This window comes from Pristiophorus japonicus, chromosome 24 (genome assembly GCF_044704955.1).
Source record: "Pristiophorus japonicus isolate sPriJap1 chromosome 24, sPriJap1.hap1, whole genome shotgun sequence".
Classification (NCBI taxonomy): domain Eukaryota; kingdom Metazoa; phylum Chordata; class Chondrichthyes; family Pristiophoridae; genus Pristiophorus; species Pristiophorus japonicus.
The window spans coordinates 18,739,902-18,760,503 of NC_092000.1; the positions used below are offsets into that span (position 1 = coordinate 18,739,902).

At 48.7% G+C, this 20,602-nt stretch overlaps 1 protein-coding gene across 1 annotated transcript in view; it reads left to right on the forward strand.

The window, feature by feature from the left end:
* Positions 1 to 2,421: 2,421 nt before the first annotated feature.
* LOC139237769 (adhesion G protein-coupled receptor E1-like) overlaps positions 2,422 to 20,602 on the forward strand; it is a 75,512-nt gene continuing 57,331 nt past the window's right edge. The window contains exons 1-5 of the mRNA XM_070866953.1: positions 2,422 to 2,560; positions 3,424 to 3,453; positions 6,675 to 6,773; positions 12,957 to 13,016; positions 15,383 to 15,480. Of these exons, the coding sequence (XP_070723054.1) occupies positions 2,422 to 2,560; positions 3,424 to 3,453; positions 6,675 to 6,773; positions 12,957 to 13,016; positions 15,383 to 15,480 (426 nt within the window). The remainder of the gene's footprint in view (positions 2,561 to 3,423; positions 3,454 to 6,674; positions 6,774 to 12,956; positions 13,017 to 15,382; positions 15,481 to 20,602) is intronic.

A 20,602-nucleotide genomic window follows, 5' to 3' on the forward strand; every position in this document is an offset into this window, starting at 1 on the left:
GGAAAAAAGGGACCTGTTAGACGATTCTGAAGATTATCTTAGTTGAGATGTTAAAGGGGAAATTTTCCTTCTGCTTTCGAGCGCGGAGCAGTGCCGATTAGCTGCGCATGTGGAAAAATCGGTTGGGCACAGTCTATCGGGCCAACTTTCCACTTTTAAGTTAAACTGGCGCTAGCCTGCCTATTGGGTGATAGATGGGTGATAACTCGGCGATCAACAGTGGAAAGTCTAGCCCTATGAGTTTCCATCCATTATTTTTAACAGATGGAAATTTATGAAACATGGAAAATGGGCAAGGCAATGTTGCAGGAACGCAGGAGAAAAATGACCCTCTGAAGCATATAATGTACAAATGGCCAAGGCAGTGACAAGGAATATAATCACAGCACAGAAGGAGGCCATTCGGCCCATCATGCCCGTGCCGGCTCTTTGAAAGAGTGATCCAGTTAGTCCCACTCCCCCTGCTCTATCCCCATAGCCCTGAAAATTATTCCCTTTTCAAATAATTTATCCAGTTCCCTTTTGAAAGTTACGATGGAATCTGCTCCCACCGTCCTTTCAGACAGCGCGTTCCAGATCACAACAACTCGCTGCGTAAAAAAAATGATCCTCATCTCACTTCTGTTTCTTTTGGCAATTATTTAAAATCTGTTCCCTTTGGTTACCCGCCACTGAAAAGTTTCTCCTTATTTACTCTATCAAAACCCCATCCAGAATTTTGTATGCCTCGTTTTAAATCTCTCCTTAACCTTCTCTGCTCTGAGGAGAACAGCCCCAGCTTCTCTGGTCTCAGCACATAACGCAAGTCCCTCATCCCTTTAAGGTGATTGGCAGAAGAACCAAAGGCGACATACGAAAATAAACTTTTTTACGCATTTGCTGCTGTCTGAGAGGTTGGTGGAGGCAGATTCAATCACGGCTTTCCAAAAGGGATCTAGATTAGTAGCTGAAGGAAAAAAAAATTGCAGGGCTACGGGGAAAGGGCGGGGGAGTGGGACTGGCCGAGGTGCTCTTGCAGAGAGCCGGCACGGGCTCGACGGGCCGAATGGCCTCCTTCTGTGCCGTAAGCGTTCTATGATTCTGTGAGTCTATGATCCCTGGTACCATTCTGGTAAATCTCCTCCACACCCTCTCCAACGTGTGCAACTTAGAACACGATCTGGATCATTCAAAAGTAGTCGTGTGCACGGTGTCAACAACTGGCTTTGCAGAAAGCAGACTGCACACAACAGCTGATCAATTCTTTTTAAACATCTGGGGTTGAAATCCGGTTTGGATAGCGGGCCCTGGCGAGGGACGCTACAGGGTGGCTAAAGGGTTTGTAGCCGGGAGCGCCAGCATTCGGCAAATTCGGTGTGCTGGTACAGGCGGCACTGAGGAGCATCGTCCGGGGAGCGCCGCGCCGGTGTGCAATATCCCCGGTATCGGCACCGAGGCGACATTTGGTTTGCGCGGCACCCGTAGCGCCCCCTAGTGACCTCGCCAGAGAACGCTGGCGTGCAGAGCTGTCCCGGGGAGCCAAGTGAAGGAACGACTGCATCAAGTCAGTGTGGGTGTTTTTTGTGGTTTTCGGTTCTGTTTTTTTTTAGTGCATCGACGCTGGCTCTTTAATGCGGGACATTCAGTTGCTCAGCTGGCCTAGCGCCCTGAGAGAGGGGTAGAACGCTCCCCTTGGCACTCCGCTCCACTCTCAGGCCGCAACCATTGAATCTTGTGGCTGCCGTCGCTAACCATTTCACGGCGCTAAATTTACCGTCCGCCCGACATTAGCGCCTGACAAACCCTCCAACCGAATTTCCAGCCATGGAGTCGTCCTTTAAAATAGACCGAGATGCCACCGCAGCCAGGATTAGCTTTGGAGAAGTGGAACAGAAGGCCTGTGCTACTGTTTTGTCGGGGGCATTGACCTCTGAGTTAATTTGTCAGTCAGTAGGATATATCTGGACTGACTGGGTAGGACGGGGGCAGTGCCAAATTAGTCTTGTGATGCGAACATTATGCTGCAGCCTCTCTGGGACGCCAGGCCATATGGGTTTGATGAAGATGTTCCTCTTTTTCCTGACTGTAAGGAACCCAAATGACTCAAGCCCTATAATTAGTAAACGAGTTGCCCAATCTCACCCAGACAGACTATGAAGCAGGCTGGGGGGCGATTTGAACTCCACTGCCCAATTCCCCAGTGCAAAAAAAAATAAAATAAAAAGCAAGACCTGCATTTCTATAGCGACTTTCGCGACCTTGGGTCATCCCAAAGAGCTTTACAGCCAATGAAGTTTCATCTGTAATATAGGAAACTCGACAGACAGCAAGCTCCCAAAAAGAACAATCTGTTTTAGTGATGTTGCTAGTGAGGGAGAAATATTGGCCCAGAAATCCCGGTTTCTCCTTCCCGCGGGCGTTCGAATAGATTTTAGAAAAAAGATGCGCACCGATCTGAAGCTGCAGCTGCCACGCGAGATCCTGGTCCTGAGGCCTCTCCTGACTGCGTGTCGCAGCACATGCACGTTAGCACATGCGCAGGCCTGGAGCTGGAGTCACATGGCTCTGGGCAGCCAATCAGGTGCCGTATATTCTCATTCATAGTAATAGGAGTTTCAGACTGACGAAACTCCTGTTACTATGAATGAGAAACACCCCCAAAACACTAATAAAAGATAGAAAAAAATGCACAACATATTTTTATTAATTTAAATTAAAGTTATTAATTTATTTAAAAAAGAAATGTCCCGCTTTTTAAAAAAGTTTTTTTAATTATGCTTTAAACTAAACTTACCGTAGTGGGGAGGGTTTTTAACAATAAAATGTGTTTTTATAACTTTATTTTAAAATGTTTTTGTGTATTTTAAAACTCTTACGCCTGTAACAGTAGGCCATGTACCTGCTTTTATCAGGCGTAAGAGTTTTGAGGACATTTGCTGGTTATGATATGGGTAAATACCGCAATCTTGCCCTTGCAAATGTCCTCGCACCCGAGATGCGGAGAAACTTGACAGATCGGAAAAGCCGGTTTTCAGCACGCAGTGCGCCGAAAACCGGCTTTTCCGATGCCTTCCCAGGTCTGTACGCACTCCGTACACACTCCGTACGGACCTGGGAGGCCAAGATTTCTGGGCCATTGTACTAGGCCAAAAGGGAGAACTCCCCTGCCTTGGTTCTACCTAGTGCCGCGGGTTAATTTCTGTCCACCTGAGAGGGCGGGCGAATTGATCACTGAGGAATAGAGTCAGGCCCGAGGTGTTTAGCCATAGCACTGTATTGAGATTATCTGCATTACTGTACCTGGGTCACAAGCCACTTTCAGAGGACTGTAAATAGGATCATTGCTACTCTCACGACTTGATATGCTTCCAGCGCAGTCTGAGAGTTTTTTTTCCCTTTGGCTTACACTTGCAAAGTTTAACAGGTGTCTTTGTTCCTTTACAGTGATTGTTTGGAGTCAGATTGCAGTTATAGGTAAGTCCTGTCAGAGGCACTGGTGCATTGTAGTCTGGGAGTTGGGAACATCAGGTTTGGTTTACTGTCTGAGAAGCTCAGACTGCAATGTATTTGGAATATTATGGGATGCCCTTCGATGGAGTAATGTATTTGCTTCCTGGGTCCTTTGCTTAAGAATTCATGACACCGCATTGCTATTGAGAACTAGTTGGTTCATTAACAACGGTTTAACAATCACACTACACATTACCGGTTCATCCACTAGGCTCACAATTGCATACCTCATCCTGGATGACCTAAACCCAACTGACTGGGGCACTCACAATGCAACAGCTACACAACTATTTTAGTTTTAGATACATTTACAACTATTTCAGTTGTAGCAGTTTTACAATTGTTTTAGTTGCACCTGTAAGTCAAATTTAAATCAAGTGCCCCCTGATTAAAGGGGCGGGCACCAAAGCTGACACATTAAACAAATTAACTTTTAACAATAATGGTTCAAATTAAAATTTGGTTGCCGGGGGTGATGATGCACTCCAGTCCCTCCGGCGCCCACCTCTCGCGGAAGGCCGCGAGCATACCGGTGGCCAACAGCTCTATAACTCTTTTTGGGGGACAAAATACACATTAGGTCAAGTGCCGCCCCGATCTGGGGGACACTCCAGACACTTTTAACTGCCCTCTTTTCTTATATTTTTTGTTTTTTGGGGTTTTTTGTGTTTTTGTATTGTGATTTTTTGGGGGGGGCATTAAAATCATATATTTTACAAGTGCCCCCTATAAAAGGGGAGGGGGACACTAAAACCAACAATTAAAACAAATTAAACTTTAAAACATATAAAATCAAATTAAAATTTGGTTGCCGGGGGTAACGATGCACTTCAGTCCCTCCGGCGACCACCTCTCGCGGAAGGCCACGAGCATACCGGTGGCCAACAGCTCTACAACTCTTTTGGGGAGTACAAAATAAACATTAGATCGAGTGCCCCGCCGATCTGGGGGACACTCCAGACACTTATAACTGCCCTCTTTATTTATTGTTTTTTTGGGGTTTTTTTTTGTGTATTTTTTCTTTTGTGATTTCTTTTGGGCATTAAAATCATATAATTTACAAGTGCCCCCTATAAAAGGGGAGGGAGACACTAAAACCCGGCAATTATAACAAATTAAACTTTAAAACATATAAAATCAAATTAAAATTTAGTTGCCGGGGTAACGATGCACTCCAGTCCCTCCGGCGCCCACCTCTCGCGGAAGGCCACGAGCGTACCGGTGGACAACAGCTCTACAACTCTTTTGTGGGAGACAAATAAACATTAAATCAAGTGCCCCCTAATCTGGGAAACACTCCAGCTACTTTTAAACTGCCCTTTTTTTTTGTTTGTTTTTTTTTGACTTTTTTACAACAGCTCTATAAACCTGTGAGCATATTCACAGGTGCATACATTACATAGACTATAATCACTTATTATTGCTTTACATCACGCCTAAAGGAAATGTGTTTCATTATCTGCAGCTCTCCTACCCTACATGCTTTGAAATTATGCAGTAGTATAGTAGTTGACAAATTAATGTTTAATATATTCTGTGAGATTTCGAGGTCATTTTAATGAATGTGGTAACTCATAACGGGACAAAATGGTGGACAAAAGAACTTAATGAGAATACCTCAAGTGGTTGCATGTTAAGCTGTCAGCTGTGGCTGAGTGGGTAGCACTCTCACTTGGGAGTTAGAAGGTTGTGGGTTCAAGTCTCATTCCATAGAACTGAGCACAGAAATCTAGGTTGACATTGCAGGGGAGTGCTGCACTGTCGGAGGTGCCGTCTTTCAGATGTGACGTTAAACCGAGGCCCCATCTGCTCTCTCAGGCGGATGTAAAAGATCCCACGGCAGGGGAGTTACCCCCGGTGTCCTGGGGCCAATATTTATCCCTCAATCAACATCATTAAAACAGATTATCTGGTCATTATCACATTGCTGTATGTGGGAGCTTGCTGTGCGCAAAATGGCTGCCGTGTTACAACTATACTTCATCGGCTGTAATGTGTTTTGGGACACCCCGAAGTTAATAATCGCTTCCCATCTTTTAAATGTGGCAGCCAAGTTGTCTCACAATCGGCAAATGAATGGCCAGCTAATGTTTATGATGAAGTTGGTCGAGTGAACTCGCCAACTCTTAATGAAATAGTGCCGTGAGATCTTTTTTATACACCTTTCAGCATCTCATTGGAAAGTCGGCACCTCCAACAATGCAGTTCCCCCTCGGTACGGCACCAAAGTGTCAGCCTAGATGATGTGCTTGAGTCCTTTGACCCACGAACCTTCTGACTCAACTGAGCCAAGCTAACGCTGTGAAATGTTTGGGGTAACAGCTCATTCCTTAGCTGCACTGAACTGTAACTGTTATTAAATAATTGGCTGTAAGTAATGTGCTCACTGAGCAATGTGTTTTGTGATCACTCTGGAGTAGGAATATGAGAATGAATTCCACATCATCGCCATCATCATATGCGGTCCCTCGAAGCGAGGATGACTTGCTTCCACGCCAAAAAAGGGATGAGTTCACAGGTGTTTCAATGAAGGACCTAATATTCCAGGTTGTGAACTACATCCTGAAGGGTGGAAGATGCCTGTGCGTGGATTTTTTTAACGTGGGGTGGCCGTTGCACACCAGCCACCACACGGGCTTGACAGAGCTAGGTCTTGGTCCAGTGGCAAGGGTTAACCAAGACGACTGGAGACCAGCTCTGCTGCACAGACCTAGTGCGCGCACATATCGCAGTGTGGGCTGGGCCCGTGCTGGCCCTGGGCCCTTGCCTCATCTGGGCCCCGAACTCACGCCTCTCCTTCACCTCGACCTAGCCGCTCCTGCTGTAGCAGCCCACGCTCCAATCACCGACCTGGACCTTGATGACGTCCAATCCAGTTGCCCTCTTCGCTGCTGTCACCCTCCTGCACCAACTCATACTGGACCTTGTAGTTGCATGCCGCCAAGCTGCTCCCAGGCCATGCCTCACCGCCCCTTTTATGGCCATTATGTACCAAATGACAGCATTAGACAGATCAATAATGTAAGGCAATTAATCGCACCTGCAAAGAGAAAATACAGGTAATGTTTACAGATATGAGACCCTTCTTTGCGACATCCTGTTCTCCATCAGTATTGGCCCTTTCCCTTCTTGTTTGTGACCATTTCTTTCCTTGTATTAATCCAGTCTTTTCCCGTTTGCCGCAGAATTGAGCGAGGGCGATGAACACGGTTTAGCTGGAACAGATGTACCAACTGAAACTTTGACCCTTTTGGAAGAAGGTTCTGCATTGGGCACATTCCTCGGTTAGTCACCTGTCCCTCAACTTCATTGATGAAGCCCTCAATGTCTGCCCCACAGTCGGATTTATGTATGAAGAACATTCAACAGACAGTTACAGTAAAGTACTCTGAAGCCTTTTAGCTCAATTATTTAGAAGGTTTAACTCGTTTATTTATCTGCTGAAAATGTTAACTGTCTCACACTTGTGATTCTCTTCCTTCAATCGGAGAGAAAATTGACACTGTTGTCAGCCAATGAGGAGAAGGCGGGCACGGGACTTTTGGTTATTTATTATCCTTCCTTGTCTTCTCCCATCTCCGAGGTGTTTAAACATATTTCTCACCCAGAGAGTGGTGAGAATGTGGAACTCGCTGCCACAGGGAGTGGTTGAAGTGAATAGTCTCGATGCATTTAAGGGGAGGCTGGACAAGTGTATGAGGGAGAAGGGAATAGAAGGTTATGCTGATAGATTTAGATGAGGAAAGACGGGAGGAGGCTCGAGTGGAGCATAAACGCCGGCATGGACTGATTGGGCCGAATGGCCTGTTTCTGTGCCGTATATCTGATATAGTAGAGGTCTGAAGGCCCTAGATACCACCTGGCTGTTATTCATAAGGTGAATGATGGTCTTCATAGTGAATGAGTGGATCAGCAGCCCAATGCAGACGAGTCCAATCCTGCCCACACCAAACAATCACAATTTTCCCATGGCACTATTTCGAAGAAGAGCAGGGGAGTTAACCCCGGTATCCTGGCCAATAATTTTCCCTCAAACAACATCATAAATTCAGATTATCTGGCCATTCCCACATCGCTGTTTGTGGGAGCTTGCTGTGCGCAGAATGGCTGCTGTTTATCCTACATCACATCGGTGACTGTGCTTCGTTGACTGTAAAGTGTTTTGGAACATCCTGAAGTTCATCTTTTAAATGTGGCAGTCATGTTCTCCATCATGTTCTCCAGGCAAATGACTGACCAGATAATGTTCATAATGGGGCGTAGTGAACTCCCCTACGCTATAGGGGAGTTCACTATGCCCCTATAGCGTAGTGAACTCCACTAAGTCTCCTATCTATCAAACGTGGCAGCCAAGTTGTCCCATAACTGGCAAACGACTGGCCAGATAACCAATTAATTGGTTGAGTGAACACCACAACTAGACTTTCCATTGTTTTTGCATGCATACCGCCACTTAATGTCCATTTTAACGCTGAAATGAGGTATAATGCCCATATATTGCCCATTTAGCCACAAAATGGAAACTAACGACCATTTCTCAGTCACTTATCGCCAAGCGTTACTTTCGGCATGAACTTAACGGCGATAAAAAATAATACAGCCCATCCACCTTTTTTGGGCGGAAAGATCAGAATAGGTGAAACGAGCGCCCATAAAATCGCCCAGCGTTACTTTCGGCACATAGTTACCGCCGAGATTTAATAATACCGCCTGGCCACTTTTTTTTGTTGTAAAGATCACATTTACCGAAACTAATGCCCAGATAATCACCGAGCATCATTTTCAGCACCTCGCACACATCTCACCCACAATATCGTTCGCCGAAAAAACCGCTGTGAAAAAGTTGCTCTGACGTGAAGGAATCGCAGCGGTATGGACGTCATTTTCTAACCGCAGTTCGCATCATTTAAAAGGCTGCTTTAACTTCGAGGGAGTTTGGATGTACTCTGAAGTTCTTTTAAGGTGATGTGAACATCTGAACAATCATTGTGGACGATTGGAAATTACTTTAGGCGTCTTAGTGGGGACATTTATTGTTTGTGAACAATCGGTGTAATACTGATAGTTATTGGAATGGGGCCTGTCATTTCTCAGCCTAACTTGATGAGTACGCACATGCTGCAGACTAGAGGTGGCAGAAGATATATTGAACAGCATTATGTGTCCAATCTAAGACGTGCCAGACTGATGAGAAGGACCATACCTTACACCCCCCGCACTTACAGAGAGAAGCAGTCTTCCCTCAACTTGTCTGATAACGCCTGCCTTAGGAGACTGCGCTTCCACAAGGAGGTTATCAGTGAGATATGCTGGCTCATCAGGGGAGATCTGCAGCCTGCAAACATCATCAGGACCGCACTGTCCGTCGAGGTCAAGGTCACCGTGGCACTATCGTTCTACGTGTCGGTTTCCTTTCAGGCCTCAGCTGGTGACATTTGCGCTATATCTCAGCACGCCACACATTGCTGCATTTGACAGGTCACTGAAGCCCTTTACGCACGCAGAATGGACTTTATCAGCTTCCATATGACCAGGGAGGCTCAGACTGAGAGGGCTTTAGACTTCTGCCGAATTGTTACCTTTCCCAAGGTTCAGGGAGCAATAGACTGTACGCACATCGTGATGCGGGCACCTTTTCAGGATGCAGAGGTTTTTAGGAACTGCAAGGGATTCCACTCCCTGAATGTGCAACTCGTTGTCAACCACCAGCAAATTATTATGGCAGTGAATGCCAAGTTTCCAGGCAGCATCCATGATGCTCACATCTTGCGCTGTATCTGACATGTTTACCAGTCAGCCACAAGGTCAATGCTGGATGCTTGGTGACAAAGGATATGGCCTCTCCACCTGTCTGATGACCCCCCTGCGTGACACTCACACCAAAGCCGAGAAGCGATACAACGAGAGCCACAGAGCCACTCGCAATATCGTCGAGAAAACCATTGGAGTGCTTAAGCAGCGCTTCAGATGCCTGGACCACTCAGGAGGAGAGCTCCAATACCAACCTGAGCAGGTAGCTCAATTCGTGGTGGTGTGCTCAATGCTGCACAACTTGGCCATCAGGAGGGGGCAAGAATTGCCAGAAGGGACTGACAGTCCACCTCAGTAGAGAGAGGAAGAGGAGGACGAGGAGGTGGACGCTGACCTCGGGCCAATCAGGCTGATGCTGAAGCCATGTTCCCGCCTCCCCCATAGACCACAGGAAAGGGCTCGTGGTGGCTACATAGCTGCAAGACTCTTACATCAGCAGCTCATAAATGAGTGCTTTGCTTGAAGAAATGTTGTTATTTACAAAGCTGTAACACTGCTGGGTGTGCAGGTCATACATCAGTGGTGTGCATCACCTTGGTGACAGTTAAAGTTTAAGTTGATTCAAGTTGAGTGTAATTATACCGTTTCATGTTAAGGAATCACCAGTGTGCAACGGTGCAGCTATCTGAGTCAATGCGCAACAAGGTTATGTTAAATAAAAAACATTTAATCCAACCATTTGTGTGAAATCATAATTATAACTGTAAAAAACACCCCACACCACCCTCGCCCCACCCCCACAACAAATTTATCACATTTACATCATTCGATTGGTCACCATTTCCAGCAACACTGAACACAAATTGTAATCCAGCAAGTTAGCCCCCTCGCCCCTTCCCCCGACCCTCCCACCAAAATAGCACCAACAACATAAAAATATGCCCTCACTTTCTTTTCCCCTCTCCCCCCTCCACCCCAGCTTCTCCTCCCCATCTCTACCCCTTCCCCTTCCCCTCCTGACTCCAAGCCGCCTGGCCGAGGAGCTCCTCAGGCATTGCTTTATTGGGGGGGATGACGGCAGAACCGCTGCTTGGACGGGAGAGGATGGTCCCGAGGGGGGAACGTCCTCTGGGCCAGAAGCAAGATCTTCCTCCTGGCTCTCATGTGTTGTTGGCGATGGGGGTGCGGTGCCTTGAGGTGCCACGGCCTGCCACCACTGGGAGCTCTATGCCACCAGTGTTCCTGGCTATCACCTCCAGGGACCCCGCCATCCACGGGCATGTACTCCGTCATGGTGGCGGGCATGCTGGCCATCTGTTGGGATATGCCCCCCCATTGTCTGTTGGATCTGCTGACCTATGTCGACACTCCTCCTGGACAAGTGTACCATGTCCTCGCTCAAATCTGCCGCTCGTGAAGCAGACCTGCCGCGTGGAACCAACCTCCGCTTGTCGGCGCCGTCCTGGAGACACCTGGGGTGCCCTGTGGCAAGGTGCTTGGGCCTGGTACCTCCACGGTGGATGTGGCAATGGCCGCAGGAGCATTAGAATGTCATGGATGGCGAATGGATTATGGAGGTTGGCGATGCAGGCTCCTCGAAGTCCTCGCTTTCATCCGTTGAGGAGGGACCCTGCGGCTCCACGGGCAAGAATCGGGGCTCCTCAGCACAAGATGGAGGAGAGTCCGGCGAGTCCGTCCCCGTGCCCCCACCTTCTGGGCTCGGTGGTTGTGCCTGGGGCCGTGCTGCTGGCTGAGCTGCAAAACATAAATGAGGTGATTAGAGGAGAAGGGGGTGCTCGGGTCACAAGGTGAGTCCAGCGCTGCACACAGCATATGTACAACAAAAGCACCACCGATCTCAAAATCATCACAGACATCACATTTCATGACCATGACCAAATTCTGCATTGCAGTAATTCTCATGAGGCCATCATTATTTAGAGAACACTTTCATAAATCACCTGCCATATATTATTGGTCGGATATGAGTGGGTGTGGCATCTATTGACTTTACATCATGCAATGGTGTATTCTTTACTCACGTGGCATCACATCAGGTCCTGCAGCTGCATGTGTGGCTGACCAGGAATGGCTCCCCACTAGTGCCCGCTCCTCGATGTCAGGGAGCTGGATGATGACTGGTGATCCGCCACCCGTTCGTCTCTGCTCGGCCCTATTCCTCGAAAGCTTCTTCTGTAAAAGGTAACAACAGCACGACATGGCGTGAGATCATTGCACGAGATCATTGCGAGGTACTGTCACAGAGACTGATATAACACATAACCGACAGATGCAATCATGATTGTAATAAAAATGATTATTCTTTACCTAAAGACGTACACTGTGACCACAGGCTTTGAGTACAACCTTCCCGGTATAAGTGCAAGACATCACATCTGCTGATAGTCACTCATTACACTTGCAATTCCAATTATATAAATATATAACTACATATAAATAAATGTAATACTTATTCTGGCGGACCCGACAAGGTCGTTCCATCGCTTGCGGCACTGGTTGCCCTCACGCACCTCGTTGGTAGCTGCGGAGACCACTTCGGCTATCTCGGCCCATATCTTCTGGTAGGTCTTTTGGGTGGGTTTCCCACACCCTCCCTAGGTTAATTGACCCCAGCCTGACTCGACCTCCTGCATGAGGGAGGCATTTGCCTTGCCCGAGAACCTCCTCGCTCTTTTGCGTCCTCCCAAATGTTCCTCTCCCAACTCACTGCTTTCGCCGGTGTCCTCGGTGTCCACAGCATTCTGGGTCACCTCCTCCATCCCTTAGGGTTAGAAACTTGGTGCCAACTACCTTTTTTGTGCTCAGCAGTCTTTTTGCTGCTGGTGAATCTCCCTCATGCCTCCCACAACAGCCAAACAAGCACACACCACGGCCACACACGCTTTCAGTCCCTCTCTGCTCCCTCTCTCTCTGTCTCCTCTTATGCGCATGTAATGATGACCCCCGACCTCCTGAAACGTGGGAAACGAGCGTTGCCATGCTCTTGATATGGTCGACGACACTTTACGGCAGAAGATCAAAAAAATTTAAAGCTAACTCCCATTTCAGATCGCTCGCATTAACGGCCATTTTCAAAAATGGAAAGTTAGGGTTTTGAAAATGGGCGATAATCCGGCAATCTCAAAACCCATTTTTACCACCCACGCTGGAAATAACGACCATTTTTGGGCAATCTGCACAAAAGTGGATAGTCTAGCCCCTAGTCTTATTGAAATAGTGCCGTGAGATCTTCTATATCCATCTTTCATCATCTCATTGGAAAGTTGGCACCTCCAACAATGCAGCTCCCCCTCAGTACGACACCGAAGTGTCAGCCTGGATTATGTGCTTGAGTCCTGGACTGGGGCTTTGACCCACAAACCTTCTGACTCAACTGAGCCAAGCTAACGCTGTGAAATGTTTGGGGTAACAGCTCATTTCTTGGTTTCAATGACCTCTTTCTGTTATCAATAATTAGTTCTAACGTGCTCACTGGGCAATGTGGTTTGTGATAATTCTGGAATGGGAAACGGGGAATGAATTATATACCAAATGGGAGTATTAGATGGATAAATAATGTCAGGCAAATCAGCGTACCAGTAGACAGAAAATACAGGAAATGTTTACAGATTCGAGACCTTTCTTTACGACATCCTGTTTATCCATCTCTGTTGTCCCTTCTCTTTCTGTTTGTGACTGTTACGTTCCTTGTCTAGCATTAATCCAGATTCTTTTCTCTTTTATCACAGTTGGTGATGATAACGTAGATTATGCTGGTGAGTAGACCACCAGCCCAGTGTGGCCGATCCCAATCCTGCCCTCGCTCAACAGCATCATTTTCCCGGAGGACCCAATGGGTTGGGATTAAGAGTGGGAATTCCTCCGGACATGACGTCCAATTGGTCCGATTATTGTACCCAAACCACCGCCCCTCTAACTCAGCACAAGCCCGGCATCAAAGTGTTGTCCACTGCTCAGTGGATAGCACTCTCTGCCCTGTGTCAGAAGGTTGTGGGTTCAAACCGCGCGCCAGAGACCTGAGCCTAATAGTATAGTATCAGGCGCTCCCTCGTGTCGAGGATGACACACTTCCACACTAAAAAAGGATGAGCTCACAGGTGTTTCAATGAGGGTCCTGACATTCCAGTCCCAAACTATATCCTGAAGGGTGGAAGATGCCTGTGCGTGGATTTTTTAACGTGGGGTGGCCGTTGCACAGCAACCACCACACGGGCTCGACAGAGCTAGGTCTTGGTCCAGTGGCAAGGATTAACCAAGGCGACTGGAGACCAGCTCTGCTGCACGGGTGAAGTGAGCACACATACTCCTATTGTCCATAGGTCGCAGTGTGGGCTGGCCCTTGCTGCACCTTCCCTGGGCCCCGACCCTGATGTTGTTATACGCCGCACTGCTCCTGGGCTTCTGCCTCGCTGCTGGGCTCCTCAACTCCGATCTCATGCTCCTGGGTCACGACCCCGCTGCTCCTGGGCAATGATCCCGCCGCTCCTGGGCCCTGACCCCGCCGCTCCTGGGTCACGACCCCGCTGTTCCTGGGCAATGACCCCGCCGTTCCTGGGCAATGACCCCGCCATTCCTGGGCAATGACCCCGCCACTCCTGGGCAATGACCCCGCCGTTCCTGGGCAATGACCCCGCCGTTCCTGGGCAATGACCCCGCCACTCCTCGTCAATGACCCCGCCACTCCTGGGCAATGACCCCGCCACTCCTGGGCAATGACCCCGCCGCTCCTGGGCCCTGACCCCGCCGCTCCTGGGCCCTGACCCCGCCACTCCTGGGCCCTGACCCCGCCACTCCTGGGCCCTGACCCCGCCGCTCCTGGGCCCTGACCCCGCCGCTCCTGGGCCATTACCCTGCCACTCCTGGGCCCTGACCCCGCCGCTCCTAGGTCATGACACTGCTGCTCCTGGGTCATGACCCACCTGCTCCTGGGTCACGATCCCGCCGCTCCTGGGTCACAACCCACCCGCCCCTGGGTCACGACCCTGCCACCCCTGGGTCATGACGTCTCTCCTGGGCAATGACCCCGCCGCTCCTCGACTCTGACCTCACCTCTCCCGGGGCTCCGAATTCTCACCTCTCCCGGGGCCCCGAACTCTCACCTCTCTTGGGCCCCGATCACACCGCTCCTCCACCCCAACCAATCGCCGCTCCTCTGCTGCTCTCCTCCTGCACCTGGGTCCCGACCCCGCCGATGGTCCCGCCCACGCTCCAATCAGCCATCTGGATTTTGGTGATGTCATGACAGTCGCCCTCCTCGAATCCGTGGTCCTCCTGGGACGGCTCGCGCTGCTCCCTGAAAACGCTGGCTCCAGCTCTTATAGCCCCGACCTGCCAATGGTGTTCTCTCCAGTGCAGTGCTGAGGGAGTGCTGCACTGTCAGAGGTGCCATCTTTTGAATGAGACATCACACTGGGATGCAATCCTCCCCCTGCGGTAAACCTATAAGTCCTTCGGCACTATTTGTAGGAAGCGGGGGCATGCTCTGTGCCCTGACCAATATTTATCCTTCAACTGCAAATTCCTCCAAACATAAAGACCAATTGTTTCGATTGTGGTAACACAATTACCACTCTTCTAACTCAGCATAGGCCAGGCATCAGCCGTGGCTCAGTGGGCAACTCTGCCGCCTCAGAGTCAGAAAGTTGTGGGTTCAGGACCCACTCCAGCGACTTGAGCACAAAATCTAGGCTGATGCTCCCAGTGCAGTGCAGAGGGAGTGCTGCACTGCCGTCTTTCGGATGAGACCCCGTCTGCCCTCTCAGCTGGATGTAAAAGATCCCATGACACCATTTTGAAGAAGACCACGAAGAGTTATCCCCGGTGTCCTGGGCCAATATTTATCCCTCAACCAACATCACTAAAACAAACCGATTATCTGGTCATTATCACATTGCTGTTTGTGGGAGCTTGCTGTGCAGGAAGTGTAGCAGTCACAATGGTGACTGAACTTCAAAAGTATTTCCTTGGCTGTGACAAACATTTGGATGCCCTGTGGTGATGAAAGGTGCGATATAAGTGCAAGTCCTTTCTTGTAATCCTGGATTGGAATCTTATTTATAACTGGCATGTTATCAAAGTGAATGTTGGGAAAATGTACAAATCCAATTACTTCTTCTTTCAGCTTCAGGAGAAGTTTTAATCGACTTCGACGATTTGAAAAGCTTGAAGAACTTCACCTTTTACCTGCACCATAAACTTTCACAGCCTTTATCTGTGACGGTGAGTTATTAAACCTTCCCAACGTCCTGCCTTCCAGGCCCCGCCTCTCATCCTCTACCCAGGAAGATGCCTGGCGATTACCGGAAGCCTTGGCTATCGCTGGTACAGCAGAGTTGATGCTCTTGGGTGTCAGCTGTGGCTCAGTGGGTAGCACTCTCGCCTCTGAGTCACAGCAGTTTGGCGGAGGAATTCGGAGTTTTCGCACCTCCTGTTAGTGCCCTCAAGGGGCGCTAGCGGGGCGCAAATACGTTGGTACTTGGGCACAGCGCTGACAATCAACCCCCCCCCCCCCAATCATATTGGGCGGGAGTTTAGCGAGCGGCGCTACGGTGTTGCGTCCCGATCTCCCGCGCCTGGAGATCGTGACCTCATCACCCCGTCAGCACCCCCGGCCCCGAAATTCACGACCGTCCCCTCCTGCGGCAGCGCCGGGCACAAACGCCGGCGGCTGCAGGAGGCGCGGATCGGGCGGCCGTCCGCTGCCGGGGGTGACGGTTAAAGGCAAGACGGGCCGAGGTAAGGCGCACCTTTGTCTGCGCTGTGTTCCTCCATTTTCTTCATGAGGGTCCGCCATCGTTCAGCCCGGCGCCCTGCTTGAGTGCCAGGCTGATCGTGCGGCTACCCCCGCACTCTCTCCCCCCTCGGTAGTCCAGGTAGGCGATTCTTTCATTGCAGAGCCTGCAGCGATGGCCCGTGACTTTGTACGCGGCAGCACGGCACGGCCCAGTGTGCAGCGCCGCTGAAATCTGCTTCCCGTTAGCGTTCCAAGAAGGAAGCGGAGCGATTGAGTTATCATTCCACTTCCTTCCGGCAGCGCTAAAGCAAATTTTTCGACAGCGGGCAAACATTAGCCCCTGACGCTAAATTTCCTGACTCCCAAAAGTTAACGCCCCCCAAACGGGGCGACAATCAGTTTCTCCTTGAAGACTTGAGCCCAAAACCTAGGCTAACGCTTCAGTGTAGTGCCGAGGGAGTGCTGCACTGCCGTCCGGGTGGGGCGCTAAATCAAGGCCGCGTCAATCCCCTCAGGTGGATGTACAAAATTCCCAGAGGAGCAGTGTTCCGGCCAACCTTAACCGACATCGCCTAAAAACAGATTATCTGGTCATTTATCTCATTGCTGTTTGTGGGAGCTTGCTGTGCGCACATTGAACATAAGAACATAAGAAATAGGAGCAGGAGTAGGCCATACGGCCCCTCGAGCCTGCTCCGCCATTTAATACGATCGTGGCTGATCTGATCATGGACTCAGCTCCACTTCTCCGCCCGCTCCCCATAACCCCTTATCCCCTTATCGTTTAAGAAACTGCCTATCTCTGTCTTAAATTTATTCAATGATCCAGCTTCCACAGCTCTCTGAGGCAGCGAATTCCACAGATTTACAACCCTCTGAGAGAAGAAATTCCTCCTCATCTCAGTTTTAAATGGGCGGCCCCTTATTCTAAGATTATGCCCTCTAGTTCTAGTCTGCTGCTTCTCCTTATGTTAAAACACTGACTACACGTCAAAAGTATTCAACTGGCTGTAAAGCGCTTTGGAACGTCCTGTGCGCGTGATAAATATAGATTCATCTTCTTACCAAACCTCGGCCTCCATTTAGGCAAATTAAATGTAATACTCTTTCTCTGCGATTTTCTGGCACACAGCTGATCGAGGCTTTTAAAGGGGAGGTACACTCCACTGAACAGGCATTTGGGAGCAGTGTGTCTGTGGTTGCCTTTAACCACTCATGTTTTGGAATTTCTGTCTGGCATTGAAGTGGAAACTCCCCACGACAGCCTCTTCCTCACGCCAAACTCAGTCTCTCACACACACTTCTACATCTGACAACACGAGGGTAATTTCCTAGCTTACCACAGTGACTACATGTCGACAGTATTTCATTGGATATAGAGAGGGTGCAGAGAAGATTTACAAGGATGATGTCACAAAAGGGCGAGCGTATTCATATCAGGAAAGGATAAACAGACTGGATCTCTTTTCTCTTGGAAAAAAGAAGGCTGAGGAATGACCTAATTGTTGTACTACAGTTGTACTGCAGTTGTACAGGGCCTTGGTGAGGCCACACCTTGAATATTGTGTACAGTTTTGGTCTGCTAATCTGAGGAAGGACATTCTTGCTATTGAGGGAGTACAGCGAAGGTTCACCAGGCTGATTCCCGGGATGGCAGGACTGACATATGAAGATTGGACAGGTTAGATGCAGGAAGAATGTTCCCGATGTTGGGGAAGTCCAGAACCAGGGGTCACAGTCTAAGGATAAGGGGTGAGCCATTTAGGACTGAGATGAGGAGAAACTTCTTCACTCAGAGAATTGTGAGCATGTGGAATTCTCTACCACAGAAAGTTGTTGAAGCCAGTTAGATATCTTCAAAAGGGAGTTATATGTGGCCCTTACGGCTAAAGGGATCAAGGGGTATGGGGAGAAAGCAGGAATGGGGCACTGAAGTGCATGATCAGCCATGATCATATTGAATGGTGGTGCAGGCTCGAAGGGGCGAATGGCCTACTCCTGCACCTATTTTCAATCTTTCTAATTGAGCTCTTTAAAATTATGAAAGGTTTTGATAGAGTGGATACAGAGAAAATGTTTCCACTTGTGGGGAAGAGCACAACTAGAGGCCATCAGTATAAGTCACCAAGAAATCCAATAGGGAATTCAGAAGAAATTTCTTTACCCAGAGAGTGGTGAGAATGTGAGACTCACTACCACAGGGAGTGGTTGAGGCGAATAGTGTCGGTGCATTTAAGGCCAGGCTGGACAAGCATATGAGGGAGAAGGGAATAGAGGGTTATGCTGATAGATTTAGATGAGGAAAGATGGGAGGAGGCTCGAGTGGAGCATAAACGCTGGCATGGACTGGTTGGGCCGAATGGACTGTTTCTGTGCCGTATATCAGATGTAGCCTCATTGGTCATCCGCTTTGGGACGTCCTGAGATCGTGAAAGGCGCTTTCTTCTTCAACTTCAAACTAATTCTCCGAGTGGGAAGCCTCGGGCATCGGGCGGGGTGTGAAATCAACATTGCACCCAATCCTGTTAGTTTCCGGATGGGAGGGTCGGGTTAAAATTGCATCCCTCCTCCCCACAAGATTGAGAATAGCGTGCTCTATCATGGGAGCAAACAGCGAAAATTCATTCACATGGTCTTAGTAAGTGTCTCCAACCAATGAAGAAAGAAAGACTTAGAAACATAGAAAATAGGTGCAGGAGTAGGCCATTCAGCCCTTCTAGCCTGCACCGCCATTCAATGAGTTCATGGCTGAACATGCAACTTCAGTACCCCCTTCCTGCTTTCTCGCCATACCCCTTGATCCCCCCGAGTAGTAAGGACTTCATCTAACTCCCTTTTGAATATATTTAGTGAATTGGCCTCAACTACTTTCTGTGGTAGAGAATTCCACAGGTTCACCACTCTCTGGGTGAAGAAGTTTCTCCTCATCTCGGTCCTAAATGGCTTACCCCTTATCCTCAGACTGTGACCCCTGGTTCTGGACTTCCCCAACATTGGGAACATTCTTCCTGCATCTAACCTGTCTAAACCCATCAGAATTTTAACCGTTTCTATGAGGTCCCTTTCATTCTTCTGAACTCCAGTGAATACAAGCCCAGTTGATCCAGTCTTTCTTGATAGGTCAGTCCCACCATCCTGGGAATCAGTCTGGTGAATCTTCGCTGCACTCCCTCAATAGCAAGAATGTCCTTCCTCAAGTTAGGAGACCAAAACTGTACACAATACTCCAGGTGTGGCCTCAGCAAGGCCCTGTACAACTGTAGCAACACCTCCCTGCCCCTATACTCAAATCCCCTTGCTATGAAGGCCAACATGCCATTTGCTTTCTTAACCGCCTGCTGCACCTGCATGCCAACCTTCAATGACTGATGTACTATGACACCCAGGTCCCTTTGCACCTCCCCTTTTCCTAGTCTGTCTCTCTGTTTTTACCACCAAAGTGGATAACCTCACATTTATCCACATTATACTTCATCTGCCATGCATTTGCCCACTCACCTAACCTATCCAAGTCACTCTGCAGCCTCACAGCATCCTCCTCGCAGCTCACACTGCCACCCAACTTAGTGACATCCGCAAATTTGGAGATACTACATTTAATCCCCTCATCTAAATCATTAATATACATTGTAAACAGCTGGGGCCCCAGCACAGAACCTTGCGGTACCCCACTAGTCACTGCCTGCCATTCTGAAAAGTACCCATTTACTCCTACTCTTTGCTTCCTGTCTGACAACCAGTTCTCAATCCACGTCAGCACACTACCCCCAAGCCCATGTGCTTTAACTTTGCACATTAATCTCTTGTGTGGGACCTTGTCGAAAGCCTTTTGAAAGTCCAAATATACCACATCAACTGGTTCTCCCTTGTCCACTTTACTGGAAACATCCTCAAAAAATTCCAGAAGGTTTGTCAAGCATGATTTCCCTTTCACAAATCCATGCTGACTTGGACCTATCATATCATCATTTTCCAAATGCGCTGCTATGACATCCTTAATAATTGATTCCATCATTTTGCCCACAACTGAGGTCAGGTTGACCGGTCTATAATTCCCTGTTTTCTCTCTCCCTCCTTTTTTAAAAAGTGGGGTTACATTGGCTACCCTCCACTCCATAGGAACTGATCCAGAGTCAATGGAATGTTGGAAAATGACTGTCAATGCATCCGCTATTTCCAAGGCCACCTCCTTAAGTACTCTGGGATGCAGTCCATCAGGCCCTGGGGATTTATCAGCCTTCAATCCCATCAATTTCCCCAACACAATTTCCCGACTAATAAAGATTTCCCTCAGTTCCTCCTCCTTACTAGATCCTCAGTTCCTCCTCCTTACTAGACCCTCTGACCCCTTTTATATCCGGAAGGTTGTTTGTGTCCTCCTTAGTGAATACCGAACCAAAGTACTTGTTCAATTGGTCTGCCATTTCTTTGTTCCCCGTTATGACTTCCCCTGATTCTGACTGCAAGGGACCTACGTTTGTCTTTACTAACCTTTTTCTCTTTACATACCTATAGAAACTTTTGCAATCCGCCTTAATGTTCCCTGCAAGCTTCTTCTCGTACTCCATTTTCCCTGCCCGATTCAAACCCTTTGTCCTCCTCTGCTGA